At 36.6% G+C, this 27,460-nt stretch overlaps 1 protein-coding gene across 1 annotated transcript in view; it reads right to left on the bottom strand.

The window, feature by feature from the left end:
• Window positions 1–27,460, bottom strand: part of LOC107665472 (PH and SEC7 domain-containing protein 1-like) — a 118,185-nt gene that overhangs the window by 73,660 nt on the left and 17,065 nt on the right. Inside the window, exons 3-4 of the mRNA XM_016456366.1 lie at window positions 25,089–25,956; window positions 21,005–21,394 (exon numbers count right to left, since the gene is read on the bottom strand). Coding sequence (XP_016311852.1) covers window positions 21,005–21,394; window positions 25,089–25,956 — 1,258 coding nt within the window. The remainder of the gene's footprint in view (window positions 1–21,004; window positions 21,395–25,088; window positions 25,957–27,460) is intronic.

Raw genomic sequence — 27,460 nt, 5'->3', positions numbered from 1 at the left:
AATCCATTACATTACACATTTTAGGTAATATAAACAGACTACTTTTAGATTACTTTAGACCTAACCTTAGTTGTCACATTGATTTAAATAGGATAATCTTGTACCATATTGATATAAAAATATAGTCAGAGTAAGAAAATATATTCCATTCGTTGTAACTCACAATATGAAATCAATAAACATTAGGTATATTACGTCCCAAGGTTTCCCAAACTGGGGTTCGTAAAGGTACTGCAGGGGATTTGTGAGTTTAATGAAAAGCTAATCATTAATTAAATCATAAAAATGTCAAATTAAAATAAACTCTTTTAAAATAACATAACTTGAAATTAAACACTTCCTAAAAAACGAATTATTTTATTTGTTTACCACCAATGTCAGTGAACTGTGGACATGCAAATCTGATACTTAAATTTTAAATATCTATTTTAAATCTCAGGGGTACTTCAAGTATATGAAGGTGTAGAACCATCTCAAGGATGATCAGAAGAAATGGACAGCACCTGAGTTAAATATATGAGTGTCACAGCAAAGGGTCTGAATACTTAGGACCATGTGATATTTCAGTTTTTCTTTTTTAATAAATCTGCAAAAATGTCAACAATTCTGTGTTTTTCTGTCAATATGGGGTGCTGTGTGTACATTAATGAGGAAAAAAAATTAACTTAAATGATTTTAGCAAATGGCTGCAATATAACAAAGAGTGAAAAATTTAAGGGGGTCTGAATACTTTCCGTACACACTGTATATTGGGCGAAAGAGGTTCAGCTGTTTGGGAAGCCCTGCATTACATGTAAATAAGAAATAATGTGAATTTGTGCATTTTAATGTGTTTGAAAGACAAAAGCCTTCCAAAGACATTGTAATAGATGGTTAAACTACTTAACAACCGAGTGTTAATTCAAATGAAAATTAATGTGTTCATCAGTAGTTGATACAATGTTGAAACCTGACATTATTTTTGTAAATCAGTGGTCAAATGCTGTGTAGCCACATGACTAGTGACTTTGTGTGAATGTCCACAAAACTGGAAGACATTCTGACTGTATATAAGCGGTAGGCTATTTTAAAACGGAATATTTAAAAGATGAAAAAGAGGAATTAGGGAGAAGCAATAAATAATCAATAAAATGTCACCACAGGCTTCTGCCAACAGTGATAAAAGTACATCAGAAACAAATGTAACGCTCATCACCCGCTGTCCTCCCACATCAATGACATCATCCAAGATCTCCGAGTGCAATCTGTGTTATTCTGGTTCTGGCAACAATTCAGAGCCATTAGCCACTGAAGGGCAATTCAGACTAATGCTAGCTGTGTCACGAAGGACTGGATCTGAAGGAGGTTACGATCCTTCGAATAGTACTTCATCTGAGATCTGAACAGAGACGTGACACTGAGATGCAATGAGGAGCTTGATTAAATAAGACAATTTCATTTCTTCTCTGTACAGTGCGAGCATGAATGACCATGAAAAACAATTCAACAGCATTGCTCACTGAGGCTGGTTTCTGAAGTTGAGTAGTTTGCTTTATTTACTTACTCTCATTTGTACTGCATTAGTACAGTCAGCACACAGTTTAACAGTGCCATCTGTTGAGCGCCTGAACAAATGACAACAAACACCCAAGTCTCATTTTAAGAAAGAGAAGTACATTATATTTTGTAGAAAATAAAAGTGGGTCAGTTCATTGGCAGGGGTGGCAGTCATGCAACAGTTCATTCTGCTCCTTTACGTGGACTGGACATTGGCTATCAGTTTTTCTTCATATCAAATATCAATTTCCTGTTTTTCTGTTTCGATAGTTAAGAAACATTCCCACGGTTGAGGACTCCACCTGAGAGGTGAAGAAAATAAATAGAGAAAATAAAGTAAAAAAAATCATTTAGGGCCCTATGACATCCGTTTTATTTTTTCCAAATTCCATTTTTTCCGTTTAAATTTTTCTAGACTCTGTTTTAATGGTTAAATAATTTTTTGGATTAATCAAAAAGCATGTCTAATTAATTGAAATCATGAAACGTACGAAATTAACAACAATTAAATTTTAAGGCGCTATGAAATGTTATATTTTTTCTCAAATTCAGTTTTATTTATTTATCTAGTTTTTAACCAAATACTGTGTTTTCCATTTGTGTTTTCCAAAACATCTCTAATTAACTGATTTTATATAAATACATATATATATATTTTTTTTTTTCAGAAATACTATGTTGTGTAGTTTTTCTGCTAAATATTTTTGTGGTAAATATTCCTTAACAAATTATATTTTAATGATCATTTTATTAGTAGTAGTAGTACTATCGTTACATTAAGTATATTTCTGTCACAGTTTCTTCAAGTTAAGCCAAACATTTATTTCGACGGGTGGCTGTGAAGACCTTTAAGTTTCTGTTACTTTGTAAACATTCTGGTCTAAATTAACTACACAAATAGCAAAACAGAATTAGACAATAGGATAATCAGAACTGCTTGCCTGTTCATGTACTCTAAAGAGCCTGTCAGTCTAATAATACAAAAACTAATGAAAGGACCTTCATGATATATTCTAGAAAACAAAATTATATATGGTATAAACTAAGAGAGATTTGCACAGCGCACCACTCAAATGTGCCAAATAACTCTCAGTGACACTTGCACTTTGAGAGACAAACCTAATTCACAAGAGACTGCTTGCTTCCAGGACATTACAGGCATTTTACCATTTAGACAACAAGTGCGTACTGTTGAGAAATGCTGGTGATTTTAATTACCATTTTGACGCGTGAAGCTGTAGATTACTTATTTGAGTACTTGCAAGTCAGGTCTGAAGTAATTATTTCTTCAATATGCAATAAATATGCTAATACTGTCTTCAGCAACACATAAATTATTCATCATATCATATAAGTACAAGGGAAATGCAGTCTAAATGCTGTTTAAAAACAAATGATTACAGCCTTCAAGTGTTTCTCAATGAAATAAACATTCAGGTTTAGATGTCATTTTTCAAGTGAACACCAACTATACCAACAATAAAGCAAATAATACATTTAAAACAGTGAGTGCTTTACTCTTTCTTTAGTCAGTGATGTTGTTTAATAAAATAAAAGGTCTTTAATATTCTGACACAAATCAATATCTTTTTTCCACCTCTTCACATTTACAACCTTACTGTGTTCACGCTAATACTATTAGACAATAATAATCGAATTAGCGATATTTATATTTCAAAAAGTTGTGCACCACGCTGTAACAGTGCAGTTTACAATGCATTATTTACATTTTTGGAAATGACAAAATGACTGTGAAATGCTTTTTATTAGGGCTGTTAAAACAACAATTACGATATTATCGCAGACGATATATATCGCACACCCCTAGCTGTCAGTCGATTAAAATGTTTAATCTAATTAATTAGGCCTACATGATGTGTCGATTAATTAATTGCAAATTAAATTTGGCTGTGAAAATACCCACAAAAGGTTATTTATAGCTATTATTGTATGAAATGAGAAAGTATCAAGTAGCTGGACATTACAAATAGTAGCTTTAGAAAGAAATATTTTATTTGATTCAACATAAAATGTATTACACATAAACGTTTCGGCTAAAACATATAGTCTGGAACATAAAAGAAGATCATTTGAGAAACATCTCAGTATTTCTGTTCATGCAATGAAAGTCTCTGATAACCAAAACAGCTTAGTTACAGTCTTCAAAATACCTTCTATGTTGTGCAAAAGAAAGTCATACAGATTTGAACGGACATGAGGGTGTTTTATGACAGAAATTTTGGGTGAACTATCCCTTTATTTTTATTTTTGTTTTTTTTTAATGAAATAAGATATAAGAAACTAAAACTGCCAGCAGGTGGCGGTAAATGTCTTTATGAGTCATTCATTCGATTTGTTCAAAACGCAGATTCATTCAGAAACTAAACACCGTTGTGTTGCTCGGAGACGCACAACAATTCTGCTGTCACTTTAAAGGGAATAATTTCTCTGCCAAATTGAGCAAAAACAGACAATACTCTATTTGAAATATAACACAGTATTAACTTTAGGGATGCACCGATACCACTTTTTCCAGTACTCGCCCGATACCGATACTTTTATTTTTGGTACTTGCCGATACCGAGTACCGATACCAATATTTTTATTGCATTTGTACATTTTTTAAGAATAGTACAGCCTAGCGCATTTCACACAGGCTGCTAGATTCACTTTCGCCAGAAAGTCGTGTATGACTAAGCTTGAAAATAAATGACGTTTATAGTGAATGCCCCTATAAATGGGCTTATTTTTACGATTTAGTTTTAATCCAAATGATGCGTGTGCTAAGTGAGTGAACATCAAAGATCACGCAACAGAATTGCGCGCGCGCTCTCTCTCTCTCTCTCTCGCTCTCTCTGTCTCCCTACCGTTAAGTAACGTGCATTACAGTATCGGTAATTAACTTCTTATTTACTGAACTGTTGTATAAAATCACATTTGCACTTGGGACAAACAGCACTCGTGTGATACTGCTCTCGCTGCTCGTTTGATATCATCATATGATATAAATATGAGACAAAAACTCATACAGGGCATTTTTTTGTCCCATTATCTTGAATTTTAGGGCATAGCTTCATTTATGGAGTTGTTTCCCCCATCATATTTGTCAACAGTCAACTGTATGAAAGGTCTGGGGGTGGGGCCAGTGCGTTAACTGCGTTAAAATATTTTAATCGCGTTATTTTTTCATAACTAATTCATTAAGTTAACGCGTTAAACTGACAGCCCTACTTTTTATACATTGGGTTGTATAGAAAACTAATTGAAAAGCAGTACTGCTGTCTCATTTAGAGTTCATTGTGAAACACTGGCAACTACTAAACACTACTGAGGGTTCAGCATCACATCCAACTGGAAAAACACTTCCAAAAATATAATACGATATAATCAATACAAGCACCAAACTTCTCTAATCTCCAATTATTAGCATCTAGGATTTGTTTGCCGTCTTTAGCATTTAGTTAAGGAATGCTAATTACTCATCATTAATTACTCATAAATCATTTGCAGAAAGAGGATTCGGCACCACTGCAGGGTAAACTGTTATTGTTGTGAGAATATATCAATGTTAAGCTTTTAAGTTAGCTTTGCCACAGACACGGTGCTGAGATGAGAGACTGATGAGAGTGCATGTGTGCACAAACCATATCTCACCGCTGACACACATTACATCACACATACTCAAACTAGTGTTGTCAAAAGACCCGGTATTTCGGTACCAAGGAAACAATTTTAAATAAGTATAAAGAATGGCATTGGTTTTGTACATTTAATTTTTGTTTAACATTATTAATAAAAATGTTGTTCAATTAGCATGTTTTTGTGTTTTGCTTTGGTACCGAAATTGGTACCTAGAACCGTGGATTTTCACTGGTATTGGTACCGAATACTGAAATTTTGGTACCGTGACAACACTAACTCAAACATGTATTTGCATCTGAATGTGTAAAAATAAATAACTACAATGGACAACAATTCAGACTCCAGTGGCCTTGATGTCATGTTGTTGTAGTTCTTAAGTTATATTTAAAATTTTTATGGATTCACAGCACAAAACACATTGTGTTTTGCACAAATTCACTGCAAATGAACTTGTATTATAATACAGTCTGGTCATACGGCAACATGTTACGCAATTCATTCATGTTGGCATTTTATAAATTTGGTTAGATTGCTTTTACCGAGTGACAGATACATTTGTGCCAAAATGCTGTTTAGAGTTTGGCCTCTGATTTGAACAACGAAAGATATAGGAAGTGTTTTCCTCTTATGTTTTGAAAAGCCTATCTAGCCGAAAGGCCTATTTATTTTGCTAACCTAATTATCCATGATTACAAAAGTTAGTTGCATCTTATTAATCTGCATTAAGCATTGTTGTTGTTGTTTTGCCCTTCCTGTCAATGACCCTCTCAGACTTTTGCACTGGGATCATTTCAAAGAATGGGGTAACTCGGTTTAGGGAAGAAGAAAAAAAGATTGATTTATTGCAGACTTGTAATGCCAGTGAAACTTTGGTTAAAGGAATAGATCACCCAAAAATGAAAACTTGCTGAAAATGTACTCATCCTCAGACCATCCAAGATGAGATTGTTTCTTCATCAGAACAGGCCTGGAGAAAACGGCAATGAGTCGTGTCAAAGATTTGTGATGTTTTTATCAGCTGTTTGGACTCTCATTCTGACGGCACCCATTCACTGCAGAGAGTCCACTTGTGATGTTATGTAATGATGCATTTCTCCAAATCTCATCTACATCTTGGATGGCCTGAGGGCGAGTACATTTTCATTTCATTTTTGAGTGAACTATTCCTTTAAAAGTGACTTCTTTGAAAGACAATTTCAGGCTAAATCAGTGTAGTGTACATGTGAAAAAAAATGCAACCTAGTACAATAACATGGGAAATCGATACCTACATTTGAAAACTCCTCAAATACTAAACAAACAGTAAAAAGAGAAGGGTTTCAGATATTGGACATGCTGTAAATCCACAGCCTGCTGTTCTAGTGGTGCACCACAGGGAGGCAGTCATAGCAGAAACAGATCAACCACACATCTGTTTTCACACCAGCACAAACACAACACACATGAATACAGGTGTAAAAACATTGAAGATGTTCAGACAGGATGACTCATACACATTTTACCAGGGTAGTTTACACCCATGATATCAATGTAATATCTCATATTGCACAGTTGGCTAAACACTGCAAACAGCATAAGAGCATGATGTGTTAAGGAAGACCAATGAAATGCTACTGTCACGAATAGTAACAACAACGGCATTTCAGAGTCATAAGAGAGTGCATGTTGTCTAAAATCAGTTTATAATAAACATTGATGCATGCAACAGTACAGTATGTATCTTTCTATTGGAGACTCTCTGAATAAGAATGCTATTAAGACTTAAAAATTTGAGCTTTACAAAGTTTTTATTTGATATCTTTATACTTGAATGCACCGTTATTTTGATTTCTATATTACTATTTCCCCAGAACCTTTTATTTTTTTAAGTTGGTTTTTTTTTCATTCTTGTATTGTATGCATTATGTTTATTACTTGCATTTGTATAAAATGTATATTTTGTGTTGTTTGAATGAAAAACAGTATGCACCTTCATTGCAAAACCACTAATATTGTAAAACAAAGTTCTTTAAATGATGACTAAGGGATCAATAAAAGAACTGGGGGGAAATGACAGAATGAAAAAGAAAAAGGGTGAACTCACCGTGTAAATATGAAACATAACCAGTTTTATAGAATTTTAAATATAATTCAATTAATTAACATGTAAAATACATAAGGTAGGCCTATTCAGTAAAACTGTGTATACACACAAATATATATATATATATATATATATATATATACACAGTGGTGTGAAAAAGTGTTGGCCCCCTACCTGATTTCTTATTTTTTTGCATGTTTGTCACACTTTAATGTTTCAGATCATCAAACAAATTTAAATATTAGTCAAAGATAACACAAGTAAACACAACATGCAGTTTTTAAATGAAGGTGATCTGAAACATTAAAGTGTGACAAACATGCAAAAAAATAAGAAATCAGGAAGGGGGCCAACACTTTTTCACACCACTGTGTGTGTGTATATATATATATATATATATATATATATATAAAATCTACCATGGCTAGCCAGAGTAAAGGTATCTAAAAAATAGTAGTGATGAGATTTAAAGTATGCTTCGAGTACATAAAGCAAACCAAACCTCTGCTGCATACCAATCACAAATTCGTGATTTTTATGAAAAGAAGACTGAAAATGATATTATGAGTTCTTCTCTGCGACAAGCACTGCAGTCTATTTATCTGTAGTACATCTGTGGAAGACTCACTGCGATTTTCTAAAGCGAGAAACATTACATTTCACTCCTCCGATTCTGCACGCGACGCGACGCGACGCGTCACAACAGAACGCAACGATCCATTATAAATCACAGTAGTTGTCTGAGTGAAATACGCATACGCGTTTAGCGCGCGTCAACCCTTAAAACTTTTCTGATTATAAAGGGCGCGTTGCGTTCTGATGCGTCGCGTCGCGAACGTGCAGTTATCAAACTTTCAGTAGTGTCTTTGTTTACCTGCAGATTTCACGCACACGTCCAAGCGCGCAAACCTCAAACTCTCGCGCAGCGCTTCCGTTAACATCCCGACAGAGACTCCAGCTCAAACGCGCCGTGAAAGCTCAAACCTCGCCGGTTCAAGCTGGAAAATAAAGCGCTGTTTAAAGCTCGGCACATACTAGTGTCTGCTCATCTCTCACGCATTTCCCACAAACCCTTGCTGCTCTCAGCCAGACCTCAGCGCACAGAGGAGGGAGAAGCAGAGCGGGAACATCCTCTTCTTTAAAACTACTCCTCACAAAACAACTGAAAGAGCAGATGGATCTCTGGGGATGTGTTCCCAATGGCGTGCAGCCATACTAGAGCTACTCGAAATGTAGTATGCAAAGTGTGTGGTAGCCTAAGCATGGAACACTGAGCAGCAGATGGTGCTTTAAACATTACAGATACAGTGTTACATACTAACGAGGTTGATTTATTTTTGTTTCAGATATTTTCTAGATACATTAAAAAGTTATTTCACTTTTTCTTCTGTTTTGGTTAGGGAAAAACCTTATAGAGCTATATTTAAAGCTAATTTTGTCATTGTTTGGCATGAAAGAAGTGACTTCATTCTGGCATGTGTGTGAACCACAAGCAGAACACATTTCATTCATTTCAGAGCGCCACTATAAAACTGAAAGTGACCACACCTCTCATTCCAAATAGAAAACACAAGGGAAGCTGATGCTATTTTCAGTTTAACTCAAGCACTATGCAAAATACATATTACTGTCAAACTATAATGGATTATTATGAACTCTGAAAAAGGAAGAGAGAGAGGCACTATGCATGAAGTGCACTGTGCTGAGACTAATTTTGTCATTGTTTGGCATGAAAGAAGTGACTTCATTCTGGCATGTGTGTGAACCACAAGCAGAACACATTTCATTCATTTCAGAGCGCCACTATAAAACTGAAAGTGACCACACCTCTCATTCCAAATAGAAAACACAAGGGAAGCTGATGCTATTTTCAGTTTAACTCAAGCACTATGAAAAATACATATTACTGTCAAACTATAATGGATTATTATGAACTCTGAAAAAGGAAGAGAGAGAGGCGCTATGCATGAAGTGCACTGTGCTGAGACACACTTCATGATGGGAAACTGGTGTTTCTCTCATCGCCAGTGCTGGACTCTATAAACGCAGCAGCATTTCTACAGTCACTGACCACACCGTGTTGGGTTTTTCTGGGGCCCTGAAGGGAGTGTCTGGCCAGCTGTGCTGCTAAGGCACAGACTTCATTCTGGCTTCAGGCAGCTTGTGTAAAACGAAGCTACAAGAATACTTTTTGTGCGCAAAGAAAACAAAAATAACAATTTATTCAGCAATTCTTCTCCCCGAGTTACCGTCTTCCGCCATTTTGGAGAGTACCCCAGAACATAATCAACGTAATCAGCGTTGTTTACGTTAAGCATGCGCACGCTGTCTACTGAACGTAAACAATGGTAACTCGGGGAGAAGAACTGGAATTATTGTTTTCTTTGCACACAAAAAGTATTCTCGTAGCTTTATAACATTACGGTTGAACCCCTGATGTCACATGGACTATTTTACCGATGTCCTTGCTACATTTCTGTGCGTTGATCGTGGTAATATTGTTGCTGTCTATTGGAGGGTCAGAGAGCGCTCAGATTTCATCAGAAATATCTTAATTTGTGTTCCGAAGATGAACGGTGGTCTTACGGGTTTGGAACGACATGACGGTGAGTAATTAATGACAGAATTTTCATTTTTGGATGAACTATCCCTTTAAAATGCCAACTATAAACATAACTGTTAAAGCTATTTAAGCAACACAGTAGTGGCTTTACTAGAGATGTGCATCTCAATAACTGAGGCCGATGCGATACGCATCTCGAATGCATAGCGATTCGATTCTTCCACAACAGACAACTGAAACAAAATGCCACAGATTTAATTCAATTATACAGAAGGCTCCAACACAACTACTGCACAAAAGAGAGACAGATCCAGCCCAGCACAAAAAAACACACCAAATACTGAAGATCACCTGCACAAACAGTGAAGAATTCACCACATCACCATCCTGAGCCAACAACAGTAGAGAGGCACTGACCTGAGAACAGACCAAATCCAAAAATATCAAGCATAAATGGATGTACACTTGATGATCAGAGTTACAGAAAGTCTTCTGTAATAGCAACAGACCAGAAGACTCCAGATAAAGGTCTGAAAGCGCCTCCCTCCATCTGTACTACAGAATGGTGGAGGGGCCAAAGTTAGTTTTTCACTCCCTCGCACTGAAAGTATGAAGTGAAAGCCTGCACGTGTCACCCTCCCACCCTTTCCAAACATTCTCCAGCTTCTCTATTCCTGCTCCCACATTTCAACAGCACTCAGATTGACCTCAGATTCTCTGCAACCGATGCCACACTAACTGATACAGCCTGTTCTTCCAGCAGATTACCACAAGAACGCTATCCAGTGTTTCTGCAGCAGAAGTCCCTGTAAAAGCACAGGGCCGGTACGGATTTGAGAGTGCGTGTGTGTTTGTTGACCTCCAGAAGGATCTGTGCAGATATCTGAAGCTGTACAGTCGTTTGTGCTGCTTTATCCTGAGACAAGGTGGCGGCTGTAAAGCGCTCAGCCTTGAGCAGAAGGGCAGGCCGGTGAAATATGAGGCTTATGAGCAACAACTCAGACTCGCTAGAGTCAGCCAACACACACACACACAGACAGCATCTCTCTCCTCCAGTCAGATCTCAGCCGGGTCAGTGGATTAGCTGATCAATTCAATCCCAGCAGCGCAGATCAGCCGTCAGCCTGATGAATACCAAAACACTCCCAATACAAACAAGTGTCATTTGACGCTTTGAGGGTTCCCTTCTTGCACTTTCCATAATGTCTCCAGATCTCATTCTTTGTATGTGTTCATAAGATTACACCCAACTAGATTAGGAATGCACGATAATATCAGAGCGTTATCGGAATCGGTCGATAAATGCTGAAAATGTAAACATCGACATCAGTCAATTTGAATTTCCCGATAATTGTTTGAATTTGCCGATAATCATTTGCATTTGCCAATAACTGTTTGAATTTGCCGATAATCATTTGCATTTGCCGATAAATTATGCCGATATGCCTTGCCGATATGACGAATAACTCACATGTGCCCAGGGTGTGATAGTGGTAAGATCTCGTCAGCAGTGTGTTCATTCTGTAAGCGAACTTTTGCTTGAATGATGATTAGTTTCACTGTTTTGGATCGCCGCATTTAATTTGAGAATGCATGTACAGAACAAAGTGTCTGGTGTGCAAGAGAGTCAACCGTTATTAGCGTGCTGTGATCCTAAAGCCCGACCAGTAAGGTGTTTTATTTATTTAGGGGGCGCTGTTGGCCTATTTGTAATAAAATGAAAGTAAAATACACAAATATCATTAAGATACTTGTGTTTCTGAATAAATAAAGAAGTAATTCATGTCATAAATCATGAGTCTGTTTTGATTACATAAATAAAATCACAAACATGACACTTGTAAATTAAATTAATTTAATGTATACAGTTTTATTCATTAATATGTTTTTTTTTTTTTTCAAAAAGATTTTTAGAATTTTTACAGCTCTTTTGCTTTAGACCATCTATTAATATTAAATCCACAAATAAAATGTTAAGGTTTCAACTGCATTTGTCTGAAAAAAAAAAAAAACAGCAGAGATTGATTTTATTACAGTTATTTTCAAAGCTTTCAATGTACTCTTATAAAAATAAAAATAACACTTTAATAATGTTTATTAGTTCTAACAAGTATGTTTTTGCTCAAAACTAACCAAAATTAAAAAATAATTTGTTTATAATTTCAGCATTTTTGCACAGGAGAGATTTAGTGTTGTTTCAAAACAAAAGGAAATATAGATCGGCATCAGCTATCAGCAAAAATGACAGAAAATATTGGCATATCTGATATCAGCAGAAATCTAGCATTGTGCATCCTTAAACTAGATATTTACATATTCTGAAATATGAATGAGTTTGTTAGGGTGTTGCTTTAATATAATTGAAAATGTGTTCTTTGTGGTTGCTAGGGTGTTGCTATGATAACTATGATTGTTTTTAGGGCACTAATATTCAGTTGCTATGATTCTGGGTGGTTGATAGGTTGTTGCTGCTGTACGTGATTGCCAAGGTGTTCAGAGTGGTTTTTAGGAGTTTTTTGCTTGGGTTCTAGGTGGTTGCTAGCGTGTTGTGGGCAGCTGCTGGAGTGTTGTTAGGCAGATAAAGTATTCTGAATGGTTTCTAGGGCACAATGTGGTTCCTAAAGTGTTCTGAGCAGTTTTTAGCACATCCCATTCTGGTTGCTATAGTGTTCCAGCTGGTTTCTAATTGTATGTCTGAAACCCACTAGAAAGTTTTTTTTTTTTTGTGTGTTTCTTAGTTCTTCTCAGTAAAGATACTTTGTTTAGCCAATGTAAATTTGTTAGTTCATGCAATGCTGATTGGATTATTTTGCTAATAGAAAAATTCTTGTCACGGCAAAACCAGTCATAAGGGTCAATTTTTTGAAATTGAGATTTCTACATAATCTGAAAGCGGAATAAATAAGCTTTCCATTGATGTATGGTTTGTTAGGATAGGACAATATTTGGCTGAGATACAACTAAATAAAATACTGGAATCTGAGGGTGCAAAAAAATTAAAATATTGAGAAAATCACATTTAAAGTTGTCCAAATGAAGTTCCTAGCAATGCATATTACATCGCCTTTGAAGTTGTCTAAATGAAGTTCTTAGCAATGCATATTACTAATCAAAAATTACGTTTTGATATATTCACGGTAGGAAATTTACAAAATATCTTCATGGAACATGACTTAATACTTAATATCCTAATGATTTTTGGCATAAAAGAAAAATAAATAATTTTGACCCATACAATGTATTTTTGGCTATTGCTACAAATATACCCCAGCGACTTAAGACTGCTTTTGTGCTCCAGGGTCACATATGTCATTGAGGTAATTAATTTTTTTCTGTTTTCTGGAAGAAGAAAACATTTTGTAAAAATCACCACATTACCAAATTTATGTTTGTTTACAAATGACAAACCTCAGGACCACTATCATCAAAGATAACTTACAATTAGCATACATTTTAGGTTGTGGGTATGGTTCTGTTCTAGGCAACACTCCCTGCCCATACATGCAGCCTAGCATGGATAGGAGCAGGAAGAGCATAAATGACCCCCCTAGGGTAAACTGATTAAAAGTGATTATTTTATATATCAACATAATTCAGTGGTCTGACTCAAGAAGAAATATCCAATGCCAAGTCCTGACTGGACGAGAGGAGGAGCTGGGGATGGAGGTGGGTGATTAGCTCCTGAGCAAAGCGATAGCTGCTGAATAATGACTGAAAGGACCATATATAGGGAATTATGATTGGCGTCGTATTCCTATAGGTAGACGTGGATCAGCTGAGTGTCAGCTGATGCGAGCTTGACTAATGTGACCTGCCAGAACTAACGCTACGCTCCATTTGAGACTCAAAAGGTTTCGTAAACTGGAAAATGTGCAGTTAAATTTTTTACAGTGAAAATATATGAAGGAGACCCAGGCAAGCAAAGTGGAAAATGTGTGAGTGAAGAAATGAAGGGTGGTGAAATGCAACGGGTTGCTGACTCACACCTCCAGCACTGGCACAAACCCAGAGCGCAGCTGAGAGCCACTTCCTCTAGAGCAGCTCATGACGCCGGTCACATGACACCAGCACCTGCCACACACACTGTTTACCTCTGTCTGTGACCATGTGGAAGTAAAGGGTGACACCTCACAGAGCACTGCTTTAATCAGCACTACTGAGAACAGCGCATGTAAACAGCATGATGATTTAGAAAAGCAATTAATTTCCTCCCAAACAGCCCCATTTCACAAACACACCATTACTTATGAGTAAATGCTTACTGGCATTAACGGCATGTATGTGCATTTAGAGCTCTCAGCGAAATACTGCAATCTATAAAATCCTGACGGGAGGCTAGACACAGAGTCTGTCGCAGACAACATCACATTAATGACGGAGCTGCCTGCAATAATGACATCATTAGAAAACTAGAAAGTGAAAGTTTATCAAGACATGCTTTCAATGATTTGACAAAGCCTTACCTGACAGTTTAAAACCGCTCAAAGATCTCGAAGGATATTAGGATGTAGTTTAGAACAAACCCTTTAAGTTGCGTTCACATTTACCATTGTTCGACAATTTTTTGTAATTGGGAAATATAATTTCAATACGATTTTGCACAATGGGAAATTTCGTGAGGCAGATTTCCCCCCACAGATCTCGCAATGGGATAAGTTTTAAAGGCATAGTTCAAATGTGATGTTTATCTGCTTACCCCCAGGGCATCCAAGATGTAGGTGACTTTGTTTCTTCAGTAGAACACAAACTAAGTTTTTTAACTCAAACTGTTGCAGTCTATCAGTCTTATAATGGCAGTCAATGGGCTCCACGGCTTCGAGAGTAAAAAAAACATACACAGACAAAACCAAATTAAACCCTGCGGCTCGTGACGATACATTGAGGTCTTAAGACACGAAACGATCGGTCTGTGCAAGAAATTGAACAGTATTGGTATCATTATTTACCTCTGATCCACCGCAATGTCTGAGCGCGTTCACAACATCCAGCGCGTGACGCGTGTACGTGCTCTGGCATAGTAGACATAGATATATATATATATATAAGTAGATGCCTCATTAGTGACTGTTTCTATGGGCCGCAATATGTTCCAAAATGGCGGACACGTCAACGTATCTAGAGCGGTATCTAGATCTATACATATCTATGATAGTAGACGCATGTGCGGAAGCGATCTGTCGTGCGTATTGGTCACTCATTATTTACACAGTGCAGAGAGATTGCGGACATGTTCACTGGCTCTGCGATGATCTAAAGTATTTGACGTCACGCGCCGGATGTTGTGAACGCGCTCAGGACAGTTGGACATTGCGGTGGATCAGAGGTAAAAAATTATATAAATACTGTTCAGTTTCTTTCACAGACTGATTGTTTCGTGTCTTAAGACCTCAACGTATCGTCACGAGCCGCAGGGTTTAATTTGGTTTTGTCTGTGTATGTTTTTTTTACTCTCGAAGCCGTGGAGCCCATTGACTGCCATTATAAGACTGATAGACTGCAACAGTTTGAGTTAAAAAACTTAGTTTGTGTTCTACTGAAGAAACAAAGTCACCTACATCTTGGATGCCCTGGGGGTAAGCAGATAAACATCAAATTTTTATTTTTGGGTGAACTATCCCTTTAACACGCATTTTCCACATTGACCAACATAAGGCTGCTTGTTTTGAAAATGACTTCTGTGTGCGCTGTGCTTCATAGATACAGTACTGATTTTTTTGCCAGCGAAATTTCCCAGAATTCATGTGAACAACTTGAACCCGATGCAGAATTTACGAGGGGCAATCAACATGCCCTTATGTGAAATTTCTAATCATGGCGATTCCTACTAAAATGACTGGATTTTTCCCAAACTGCTGTAAATGCGTGCTAACATGACCACACCTTTACCCTAATACGAGCAATTTCATGATAGTTTTTAATCCCATTTATTACATAATTAAATAGCCTGCATTTGCACTCAAAACAGAATCATTCTTTAGTTCTTACACAAAAATAAATTAACAGCGTGCACATGTAGTGGTTTTAATGCTCTTGACTCAGCAGTAGATGAGTAATGATATCACAATGCAGGCAACTTTATATTCATTCTACTGTTTATAGTTATCATCATTCATGATGTGCTTCAGGATCAGCCCACTGAAGAGGGAGGGGAGAATCACACAAAGACAGGAAAGCTTCAACCTTTCAGCTGTAGAGGACATTCACACCGCGGACAGACGCGAGAGCTGCTGCATCACACACACACACACACACACACACTCAGCTGCGTCTGAGAAATGTGTCATGCAAGCCGAAGGTCAAGACTTACTGGACGGCGTCAGACAGGCCCGGCTGGGAAAAGCAGCCGGACACTACGGAGCCCATGAGAGTCGGTCGGCGGCGCGTAGTGTGTCCTACCTCCAGATGCCAGACACTCGGCTCTGACCTGCATGCTAGGACACGGCGCTCTGTTTGTGCTTATTCATTATTGTAGCGAGTCTCATCACCACAGCTCTGGCGTCTCACTCCATCTGAGGGGGGCTGGGCCGAACACACGCTTGTGTGTGAATGGAGCTATGGCCTTTATTTACATCCATCATGCTCTGGGGCACGAGGCTGCGATGGAGCTATAAATAACAGCAGATGATGAGGAAATGTAGCGTGATGATTTCTGATGAGTGTGCGGGTAAGAATGCATGTTTACTGATTGCTATTGTTATGCTGTGGTAGACTGCGTTTCTCTAGGTGCATGTTAGACTCAATGGGCTTTACAAATTATATGTGACCCTGCACCACAAAACCAGTCTTAAGTCGCTGGGGTATATTTGTAGCAACAACCAAAAATGCATTGCATGGGTCAAAATGATCGATTGTTCTTTTATGCCAAAAATCATTAGGATATCAAGTAAAGATCGTGTTCCATGAAGATATTTTGTAAATTTCCTACCGTAAATATATCAAAACTTAATTTTCGCATTGCTAAGGACTTCATTTGGACAGCTTTAAAGGTGATTTTCTCAATATTTTTATTTTTTTGCACCCTCAGATTCCAGATTTTCAAATAGTTGTATCTCAGCCAAATATTGTCCTATCCTAACAAACCATACATCACTGGAAAGCTTATTTATTGTATAAATCTCAATTTTGAAAAATTTACCCTTATGAGTGGTTTTGTGGATCAGGGTCACATATTACATCCACTGGTTCCTCGAATTGCGCACATGAGAGGTCGAATGAATGCAGTCAGCAGCAGGTTTAATAAAGTGCTTCAAAAGCATTCACTCATCCATAAAACACAAGAGCTCCTTCAATTCTGTGCAGTTTAAACTCAGCTGATCTGTGTTTCGTCTTCTTCTGTACACACAAATCAGTTGTTTACAGGAATCACAACCATGTTGTACAAAAAATTTACTCCAAACCCATAAAAACTGAATCCACTTCAAATCCACATAGTGTTCACAGAACTAGTACAGCGTGACGTCACTCTCTTTTGGAAACTATCTTCTAGAAAATGACATAACAGGGGTTTGTGTCTGGACTCATTTGCTCGATTCATTGCGACACTGGTTTTTCTCCATACCCCGTCATTTCTCCCATCAGCCCTGCAGTCTCAGGGCAGTTAGATGCTTAAAAGTAACATCTTAACAGCATAAAGTTTTCAAACTAGGTTCCTGCAATTTGCATTAAGTTTATTTTGCGGTATGATTACAGGCTGATTGTACATTATCCCTCCGATTTTTATTATATTGATGCATTAAAAAATAAACTACTATTTGAAAGTATGGGAAAAGTTTTTAACTTTCGTTTGTTCAAAGAATACTGAATTCAATGTATCACGGTTTCCACAAAAATATTAAGCTGTTTTCAACATTGATAATTATAAGAAATGTTCCTTGACCATCAAATCAGCATATTAGAATGATTTCTGAAGGATCATGTGACACTTAAGATTCACATACATTTTTTTTTAATTGCAGTAATATTTCACAATATTACAGTTTTACTGTATTTTTGATCAAATAAATGCAGCTGTTGTGAGTACAAGAGACTTATTTTCGAAAACATTTATAAATCTTATTGACCCCACACTTTTACTGTATATAGCTACCCTATATTTTATGAAGGGAAGTCCTCCTGTGGGTCCTTCATATAAGCTTATTTCCACCACAGAAAAAATATATATTAAAAAGGTAATTGTGATTTCTTGTGTGAGTTTTTTTTTTCTCTCCAAATACATCTCGCAATCCAGACCTTTTTTCTCAGAAATCCAAATTCTTGAGAAAAAAGTCTGAATTATGAAATAAAAAGTTGCAATTACCTTTTTTTATATTTTTATTCCTTTGCAGAAATAGGATTGCATCGTCCTCGCATTTAAGAGCTTGAAAAGCCTTATCTTTAAAAAAATAACCAGCTCTAATAATAACTAATACATCTCTTGTTGATAATTTGCTAAACGGGTTAAACCACAGCGATCCACATTTCTTGTTTACATCCACAAGACAGCAAAACTTTACTATGATTTGTGAGTTTACTGCCGTATTTAAATGTGTTCGTCATGTCAAAACTTTGCAGTGTTTATATGCCCACAGAGGAAGCATAATCAGGTATAAAATAAAAAGTGTACTGAAACTGTGAACAATCAAATCAATATGAAAGTATCAACATCAGCAAAGTCACAAAGAGTATTTTTCATTTAAAAGCATGAGATGCAGTGGGATGGGAAAAAAACCACCATGAAGTCTCGAGACAAGTTTTTTAAAAGTTTTAATTTTACATGGCTTTCTAAACATGCTCTCTTGTGCGAGACGCGAGTGCAACGGTGATAGATGTCTTCTTCTTCTTGTTTTGTTTTATGGCGGGTGGCATCCAATGTTAAGGTGCATTACAGCCACCTGCTATACTGCAGTGTGGACTAACAGAAACTTGATTTATATTTTAAATTCGACAAATATTCAAAATTCAATTTTTATTTGACAGCCCTATAGCACTCTTGTCACTGGAAGTTTACAAATCTTACTGACTATAAATTAGGGATGCACAATATTATCGGACTGATATCGGAATCGGCCGATAATGGCTTTAAATGTAAATATCAGCATCGGCCCGATATGAAAAATTATGCCGATATGTCTTGCCGATAAGAGGATTAACTCACATGTGCTCAGGGTGTGCTAGCGATTAGATCATGTCAGCAGTGTGACTCATTCTTGAAGCAAAGTTTTGTCTGAATGATGATTAGAATGATGATCACTGTTTTGGATCGCACCAGCAGCGGCAGCCTCCCCCGGGTCCTAATGCCCGCTCAGTAAGGAGTTTTAATTCCGTAGGGGGCGCTGTTGGCCTACTTCTAATTAAATTAAAAGTAAAATAGCCTACACAAATAACATTTAGACTGTGTTTCTGATTAAAGAAAGCAGTAATTGATATCATAAAATAATGAGTATGTTTTGATTTAAAGGTCAGAAGCTATAGCTTAAATGAAAATAATATAAAAATCTTGCAAATTAAATAATTTTATATATACTGATTTATTCATTAATGTGTAATATGTTTTATCTTTTAAACAAATCATAAGCTCTAAAAGATTTCCAAAATGTTTACAACTCTTTTGCTTTAGACCAGGGCTGTCCAAACTCGGTCCTGGAGGGCCGGTGTCCTGCAGAGTTTAGCTCCAACTTGCCTCAACACACCTGACTGGAAGTTTCTATGCCTAGTAAGAGCTTGATTAGCTGGTTCAGGTGCTTGATTAAGGTTGGAGCTAAACTCTGCAGGACACTGGCCCTCCAGGACCGAGTTTGGACAGCCCTGCTTTAGACCATCTACAGATGTTAAATCGTAAAATAAAATGTTAGGGTTAACCTTTTCTGGGGAAAAAAAAAGCAGCGACTGATATAAAGTTTATTTATAGTTATTTTCAAAGGTTCAATGTACTGTCAAAAAAACTTCATTATTGTTATTTAATTCTAACAAATAAGTTCTTGTTAAAAACTAACCAAAATTAAAAATATTTTGCTTATAATTTCTGCACAGGAGAGACTTGGTGTTGTTTCCAAACAAAAGGAAATATATCGGTATCGGCCAAAATGAGTTGAAAAATATCGGCATATTGAATATCGGCAAAAATCCAATATCGTGCATCCCTGCTATAAATGTTCTCACCTTCACTTTAACTCCTTAAAGGGATGGTTCACCCAGAAACGACAATTCTGTCATCATTTACTCACCCTCCGCTCGTTCCAAACCTGTAGTTTCATTCTTCTGTTGAGCACGAAAGAAGATATTTTGAAGAATTAGGGCTAGCTGATGGTAGCCAATGACTTCTACAGTATTTTTTTCCCCATTCTATGGAAGTCAATGGTTACTGTCAACTTTTTGGTAACCCACATTCTTCAAAATATCTTCTTTTGTGCTCAACAGAAAAAAAAGAAACTCATACAGGTTTGGAACGAGCGGAGGGTGAGTAAATGATGACAGAATTGTCATTTTTGCATTGAACATCAACTCTTATTTATGAATTACAGTTATTGTCTAAATATCTAGAAAAATTCCGTTATTTTTCTATCATTGAGATACTAGATAATCAGTTTTGAACATAGTTTTTATTCATTTATATAGTTATTTTATTTCACTTTTATTTGTAGTTATTTTAGTAAATAATTTTACCTCAGATTATGTTTATTTCATGTATGAAACAAAAATGTTTTTAGGTTTAGTACAGGGACCAATTCTCACTATTAACTAGTTGTTTATTAGCATGCCTGTTATTAACATATTGGCTGTTAATAAAGCACATATTCTGCTTGACCATATTTTACATCTCTAATATACCCAATACCTAAACTTAACAACTACCTTACTAACTATTAATAAGCAGCTAATTAGGAGTTTATTGAGGCAAAAGTCATAGTTAATGGTTTGTTAATGGCGAGAATTGGACCTTAAAATAAAGTGTGACTTAATTTTATAACCCTGGTCTGAAAAAGTGCATGCAATGAAAAATACTTTTCAGCAGAGGGCGCCACATAATCAACTCAAGCCTCCATGTTTTCTCCTGTACACAAGCTCTTCAGCATAACAACATAACGAAACAGTGCTCAGCGCAAAGAATGTTACAATTTGTGCAACACTGCGTGCAATATCTGCAACCATGACAAAGAGCTGTCAGCCATTCTTTCAGCATACGTTGAACTGTGCGGTCTTACCTTAAACAGCCCTGCAGCCAGTCTCTGGGGTCTTTGTCGTTTAAGCCGTTTTCTAGAGCTGCTCCTGCGTCCTCGCGGCCCGCTGAGAGAAACGAAGAGGTCACCTCCAGAGCTGCCCTGCCGCTCTCCTTCGTGGCGGCGACGCTCAGCACCTCAGCGTCCGAGCTCAGGAACAGACTTCTGTCCTTGAGTCGCTGCTGAATCATGGGAGTGAGGGGGATGTCGAAGGCAAACGAGGCTCCTGGAGCGCTGTGAGAGCTGGGTTCAGGTGCAGGGTTGGACAGCGAGTCCATGCTACTGTAGAGAGTCCCCCGCAGACGCTCCGACTCCAGGATGATCTCAAACTGGCAGCTGAAGACATCTGTGGCGTCACTCTCACCTGCAGAACACCTGGAGCAGCCAGGCAGACAAACACATCTCACTGAACAGACGTGGACTTTAGGACATTCTGTCTTACGCCTACTTTAAAGTTCTTTTCCAAAGACACAGCTCAAGCATTTACTACAACATATGTTCATTTGACAACTTAGGCCATAAGAATAAACCTCACAAAATGAGCCTGGGTTAAGAATGAACCTCACAAAATGAGCCTGGTCACCAGAAAATTAAAAGAATAAAACAATAACTTAGGACCATTAATTTATGAATTCAGCACATTTCCTCTCAAACTATAGTTTCCATAATGCATTCAGACTTTCAAAGTCATTCTTATTACGATTTTTATTACTGGAATACAGTATTTTTATTAAAACAAACATAATTACAGATTGCTCATTCAAATAATGTAATCACATAAATACTTATCTAAGTACTTGATTGATTGATTGAATTACTACAATTTTTGGCTTGGTTATAGTAATGAAATGTTCGGTAACACTTTAGTATAGGGGCAGATTCTCACTATTAACGAGTTGCTTATTAGCATGCCTATTATTAACATATTGGCTGTTTATTAGTGCTTATAAAGCACATTCTTCATGACCATATTCTACATCCCTAATCATACCTAGTACCTAAACTTAACAACTACCTTACTAACTATTAATAAGCAGCTAATTAGGAGTTATTGAGGCAAAAGCCGTAGTTAATTGTTTGTTAATTGTGATATTTGGACATTAAAATAAAGTGTGACCGAATTTTCTTCTGTAATGAACAATTAATTACTATGAATAATATTATTCTGAATTATTATTATTATGATTATTAATTATTATGAAATAAACGATTATGAAAATAAAATAAACATAGTTTTCTTTCTGCAAAACATTATTTATGACCCGGATATGTTCTGGACAAATTCATGAGAGTCATCCACAGGAAGTTGAAAAAAATAACGCAATTCCATTATAGAACCACAAGCCTTGTTCCTCTTAGCAACTCAGAGTGAACACAACGCTTCCTCTATATTGTGCTTGATCATTTCTTACGAAGACCAGGCAGAAAGGGTAAAGGAAGTGAAACCGATAATCAGATGCATTAGAGAACTGAATATAAAAAGTAACTAGATTAGCTGATGAACAGCACACTTGAACTTAGCATTACATAAGGTGCTGCTGTGTATATCTCTCATTCTTGACAGCTTTTACTCACCTTACTGAGTTGCCTACATAGGCATCATAGGTGTGCCCCTGACATAACAGCTATTCATAAATAATGCTGGTAACACTTAGGGAACACACATGCAAGAGTTTTCCCTCAGTAAACTCCAAATTACTGCTTAAAAAATAGTAAGTAAAGTAGTTGTTGTGGTAGTTATCTATTGGGTAGGTTTAAGGGATCTAAAATATGGTCATGCAGAACAAGACATTAATATGTGCTTTATAAGTAAACAGCCAATATGCTAGTAATATACATGCTAATAAGCAACTAGTTAATAGTGAACAGTGTTCCCTAATCTAAAGTGTTAGCATTACTCTGCCTTCTATATTCTGGCAGTACTAAAATGCAATGCAACAGTCAGTCAGGAATAATTGTTCCAAGATGACAAATATATCAAGAAAAAATGCATATTATAAATATATTAATATTTTAATGTAATACTAAAAAACATCAAACATGCACATAGAGGATTTAAATCAGTCAGATTTAAAATGTTGTCTATGTAACAATGCAGAGCTAGTGTTACTAGAACATTTAAAAATGTTAAGTCCAAAATATTTACCAAATGTATAACAACAACTATAATTGCTATTAAACAGAGATAAGAAACACAATACTGATTATTTTAATGTTAATGTGTTTGATAACTAATAAGCAAAATCACTTTTTAATTGTTTTATTTTTGGATTTTTCCACATCATAGCCATTAAAAAAAAAACATATGCACCATTAAAATTGTATTAAAACATTTTAATTAATAAAATAATTATATAAATAGTTATATAAAAAATATTTATGAAAACAAAACAATTACTCATTATCATACCTAGTACCTAAACTTAACAACTACCTTACTAACTATTAATAAGCAGCTAATTAGGAGTTATTGAGGCAAAAGCCGTAGTTAATTGTTTGTTAATTGTGATATTTGGACATTAAAATAAAGTGTGACCGAATTTTCTTCTGTAATGAACAATTAATTACTATGAATAATATTATTCTGAATTATTATTATTATGATTATTAATTATTATGAAATAAACGATTATGAAAATAAAATAAACATAGTTTTCTTTCTGCAAAACATTATTTATGACCCGGATATGTTCTGGACAAATTCATGAGAGTCATCCACAGGAAGTTGAAAAAAATAACGCAATTCCATTATAGAACCACAAGCCTTGTTCCTCTTAGCAACTCAGAGTGAACACAACGCTTCCTCTATATTGTGCTTGATCATTTCTTACGAAGACCAGGCAGAAAGGGTAAAGGAAGTGAAACCGATAATCAGATGCATTAGAGAACTGAATATAAAAAGTAACTAGATTAGCTGATGAACAGCACACTTGAACTTAGCATTACATAAGGTGCTGCTGTGTATATCTCTCATTCTTGACAGCTTTTACTCACCTTACTGAGTTGCCTACATAGGCATCATAGGTGTGCCCCTGACATAACAGCTATTCATAAATAATGCTGGTAACACTTAGGGAACACACATGCAAGAGTTTTCCCTCAGTAAACTCCAAATTACTGCTTAAAAAATAGTAAGTAAAGTAGTTGTTGTGGTAGTTATCTATTGGGTAGGTTTAAGGGATCTAAAATATGGTCATGCAGAACAAGACATTAATATGTGCTTTATAAGTAAACAGCCAATATGCTAGTAATATACATGCTAATAAGCAACTAGTTAATAGTGAACAGTGTTCCCTAATCTAAAGTGTTAGCATTACTCTGCCTTCTATATTCTGGCAGTACTAAAATGCAATGCAACAGTCAGTCAGGAATAATTGTTCCAAGATGACAAATATATCAAGAAAAAATGCATATTATAAATATATTAATATTTTAATGTAATACTAAAAAACATCAAACATGCACATAGAGGATTTAAATCAGTCAGATTTAAAATGTTGTCTATGTAACAATGCAGAGCTAGTGTTACTAGAACATTTAAAAATGTTAAGTCCAAAATATTTACCAAATGTATAACAACAACTATAATTGCTATTAAACAGAGATAAGAAACACAATACTGATTATTTTAATGTTAATGTGTTTGATAACTAATAAGCAAAATCACTTTTTAATTGTTTTATTTTTGGATTTTTCCACATCATAGCCATTAAAAAAAAAACATATGCACCATTAAAATTGTATTAAAACATTTTAATTAATAAAATAATTATATAAATAGTTATATAAAAAATATTTATGAAAACAAAACAATTACTCATTGTTAATAATATTAATAATTATCAATAATATTGATTATAAAAATATAAGGAATTAATTTACCTGTGAACACCGTTGTTTCCTGTTGAACGAACACCAATTTAATGCCACTGGTGGGTGCTATTTTTTAGAATTTCTTTAAAAGTACAAAAGTATCATATAAAATAGCTTGCTCATGCCAAATAATGGTGTCTCTCTACTATCTAACAGGCTTTTGGCAAGTGAGGACTGCGATGCAGAGGTACTGTACCTGCCTGAGCCGTTCTCTGCTGGATTGTGATCGGGTCTCAGCACACGCCCCTGTGGCACTCCTGTGGCTTCTATATGCTGCGCGTCCGGAGTCACTTCCTCTTTCACGCTGCAGCTCTGGTACGTACTGTTTTGCATCTCTCCATTCACGAGGCTCTCCCTGCTCTCCACAAACCGCAGCTTCTTCGGCGGCTTGTCCCGCAGTTTGCCCCCCTCAAGAAAGCCACTGAAGATGCCCGGGATCTCGGTCAGAATTTGATTGGATTCCTCTAGAGACTCGTCCACCAGTTCTGCCGAGGGGTCGTCGTCTGTCCTACTGGGCGAGGGTGACCCGGCCCTCTTGCCCTCCATCTCCTTTCCAGCGTTTTCTCGGGAGGGCACCTCTGAGGGCTGCTCCCCATGTGCTGCAGCTGGAGTCGGGCTGGGGTCAGGTTTATTTTGGCAGGCCAGTGCATTCCTGGGGTCTCGACTGGGCCCAGAGCTGAAGCAGCTCAGCTCGTTTGCGGCCGCCATAACTGAGCTGGGGTCCTTTATGAGCGCCTCGCACCATGAATCAAACAGCAGGGAGTCTCCTGCTAACTCGGACTGGCCGTTCTGAACGTCCAGGCCCTGCTTGGCCATATCCAGCTGAGATGGCGGGGTTTTGTCTTGCCCGTTGCAAGGGATCATGGGTGAGGCGGCAGTGGCGTCTCCTGACGTCGAGTCCTGTCCGGACGCAGCATGATGACTCCGAGCGGTCAGGCCACTCAACAGGTTTGACAGCTCCCTGTCAATTTCCTGGAAGAGGGACGTCTCATCAATGTCATCGTCATCAAGAACAGACTCAAGACCTGAGCCGCTTCCCTGTTTCTCTTGGGTCGGAGGGGTGACTGGTTGACAAATCAAAAAATTAAGATTAGAGATCATTAAGTGCTAACTCAAAGAAAGTCAAGTGGAGCAAGACTGTCTGCCTCAAATAAAACCAACGGAAGGCAGGATGAACAACAAGAAAAAGAGAAACTTCCAAAGCAAAAACGCTATTGGTAGTAGATAACATTTCAGTTATACAAAACAAAAACAAACATTTTAGGGAAATGAAAAGCATCATCAAGTGGACACATCTGTATGTGTGTTTAGGCCACATGATATTTTACAACCTGAACTAACCTTTCCTTGTCATAAAAAGGTCAACTTATTTGATATATTGAGAGACTCAGTGACACAGTCATGATATCATGTCCTTTTTTTTTTTTTGCCATATTTTTGCATTTTGGTTACACCATGTGATTTTGATTTAACAGAAAAAAAAGTTTTTCATACATTAATGAGCAGTTTTTTCAAAGAACTAAGAATTAAAGATTATGCCAAACAACTTAAGTTTTTTTTTTCCAAATAATTTAAGGACATTTTTTCTTCATCATGATATCAGGACAATTATATAATCCTGAACTTTTTTTTTTTACTTTATGCTCTTTCAAAAATATAAAAACGAAATTAAAAACTTGCTCCTCAAAGAAATTGTGTATTCAAGCCACTCTATATGTGAATTTCATTTTTAATGCACCAGCTGAAATGAAAGTACTGGTCATCATGAAATGTGAGGGTCTGTAAAACATTAAGCATAAAGCAGATTAGTCATATTTGTTTAGAACTGTCCAAACTCTCTTCACCAGGTGGCAGCATTTGACTATGGTTGAAAATGTACTGTAAACAAAATTTGAACAAAAACACCAGGCTGCATCCCACTGCACTTACTATACAGTAGAGTATGTGAGATAAAGATTAGACATTTCGGCCACACACTGCCTTCATGTCAATTGACAAAATATCAAAGCAAAACAATTGACAAACAGAATTTTGTTAGGTTTGAAATGAAGAAAATTAAGACAAAAAAAAATGGACACTTAAATACATCTAAAATTTGTGTTAGTTAAAAAAATATAAATATTAAAAAAATCATGTGCAAATTGTAATGAAGCTAGAGGTTTGGGGTTATTAAATACTCGTGAATAAACAGATTCACAAATATAATCCATCCACAAATAAATAAAATCAGATCCACCAATGAATGTAAAGAGTTTCACAAAATCAAACTAATTTACTAAAAACTATACTGAGATTTGTAAATGTTTTTCTACACAAACTCAACTCTGTATAATTTGTGCAATGCTATTAGAGGACAGACAGACACACAGACAGGCAGGTAGACAGACAGACAGATAGGCAGACAGACAGAAAGAAAGACAGAAAGACAGGTAGACAGAAAGACAGACAGACAGACAGACAGACACAGACACAGACAGACACAGACAGACAGACAGACAGGCAGACAGGCAGACAGGCAGACAGACAGACAGACAGACAGGCAGGCAGGCAGGCAGGCAGGCAGGCAGG

The sequence above is a fragment of the Sinocyclocheilus anshuiensis genome, unplaced genomic scaffold (assembly GCF_001515605.1).
Source record: "Sinocyclocheilus anshuiensis isolate Anshui unplaced genomic scaffold, SAMN03320099.WGS_v1.1 scaffold755, whole genome shotgun sequence".
NCBI classification, from domain to species: domain Eukaryota; kingdom Metazoa; phylum Chordata; class Actinopteri; order Cypriniformes; family Cyprinidae; genus Sinocyclocheilus; species Sinocyclocheilus anshuiensis.
This window is presented reverse-complemented; position numbering and strand designations above follow the sequence as displayed.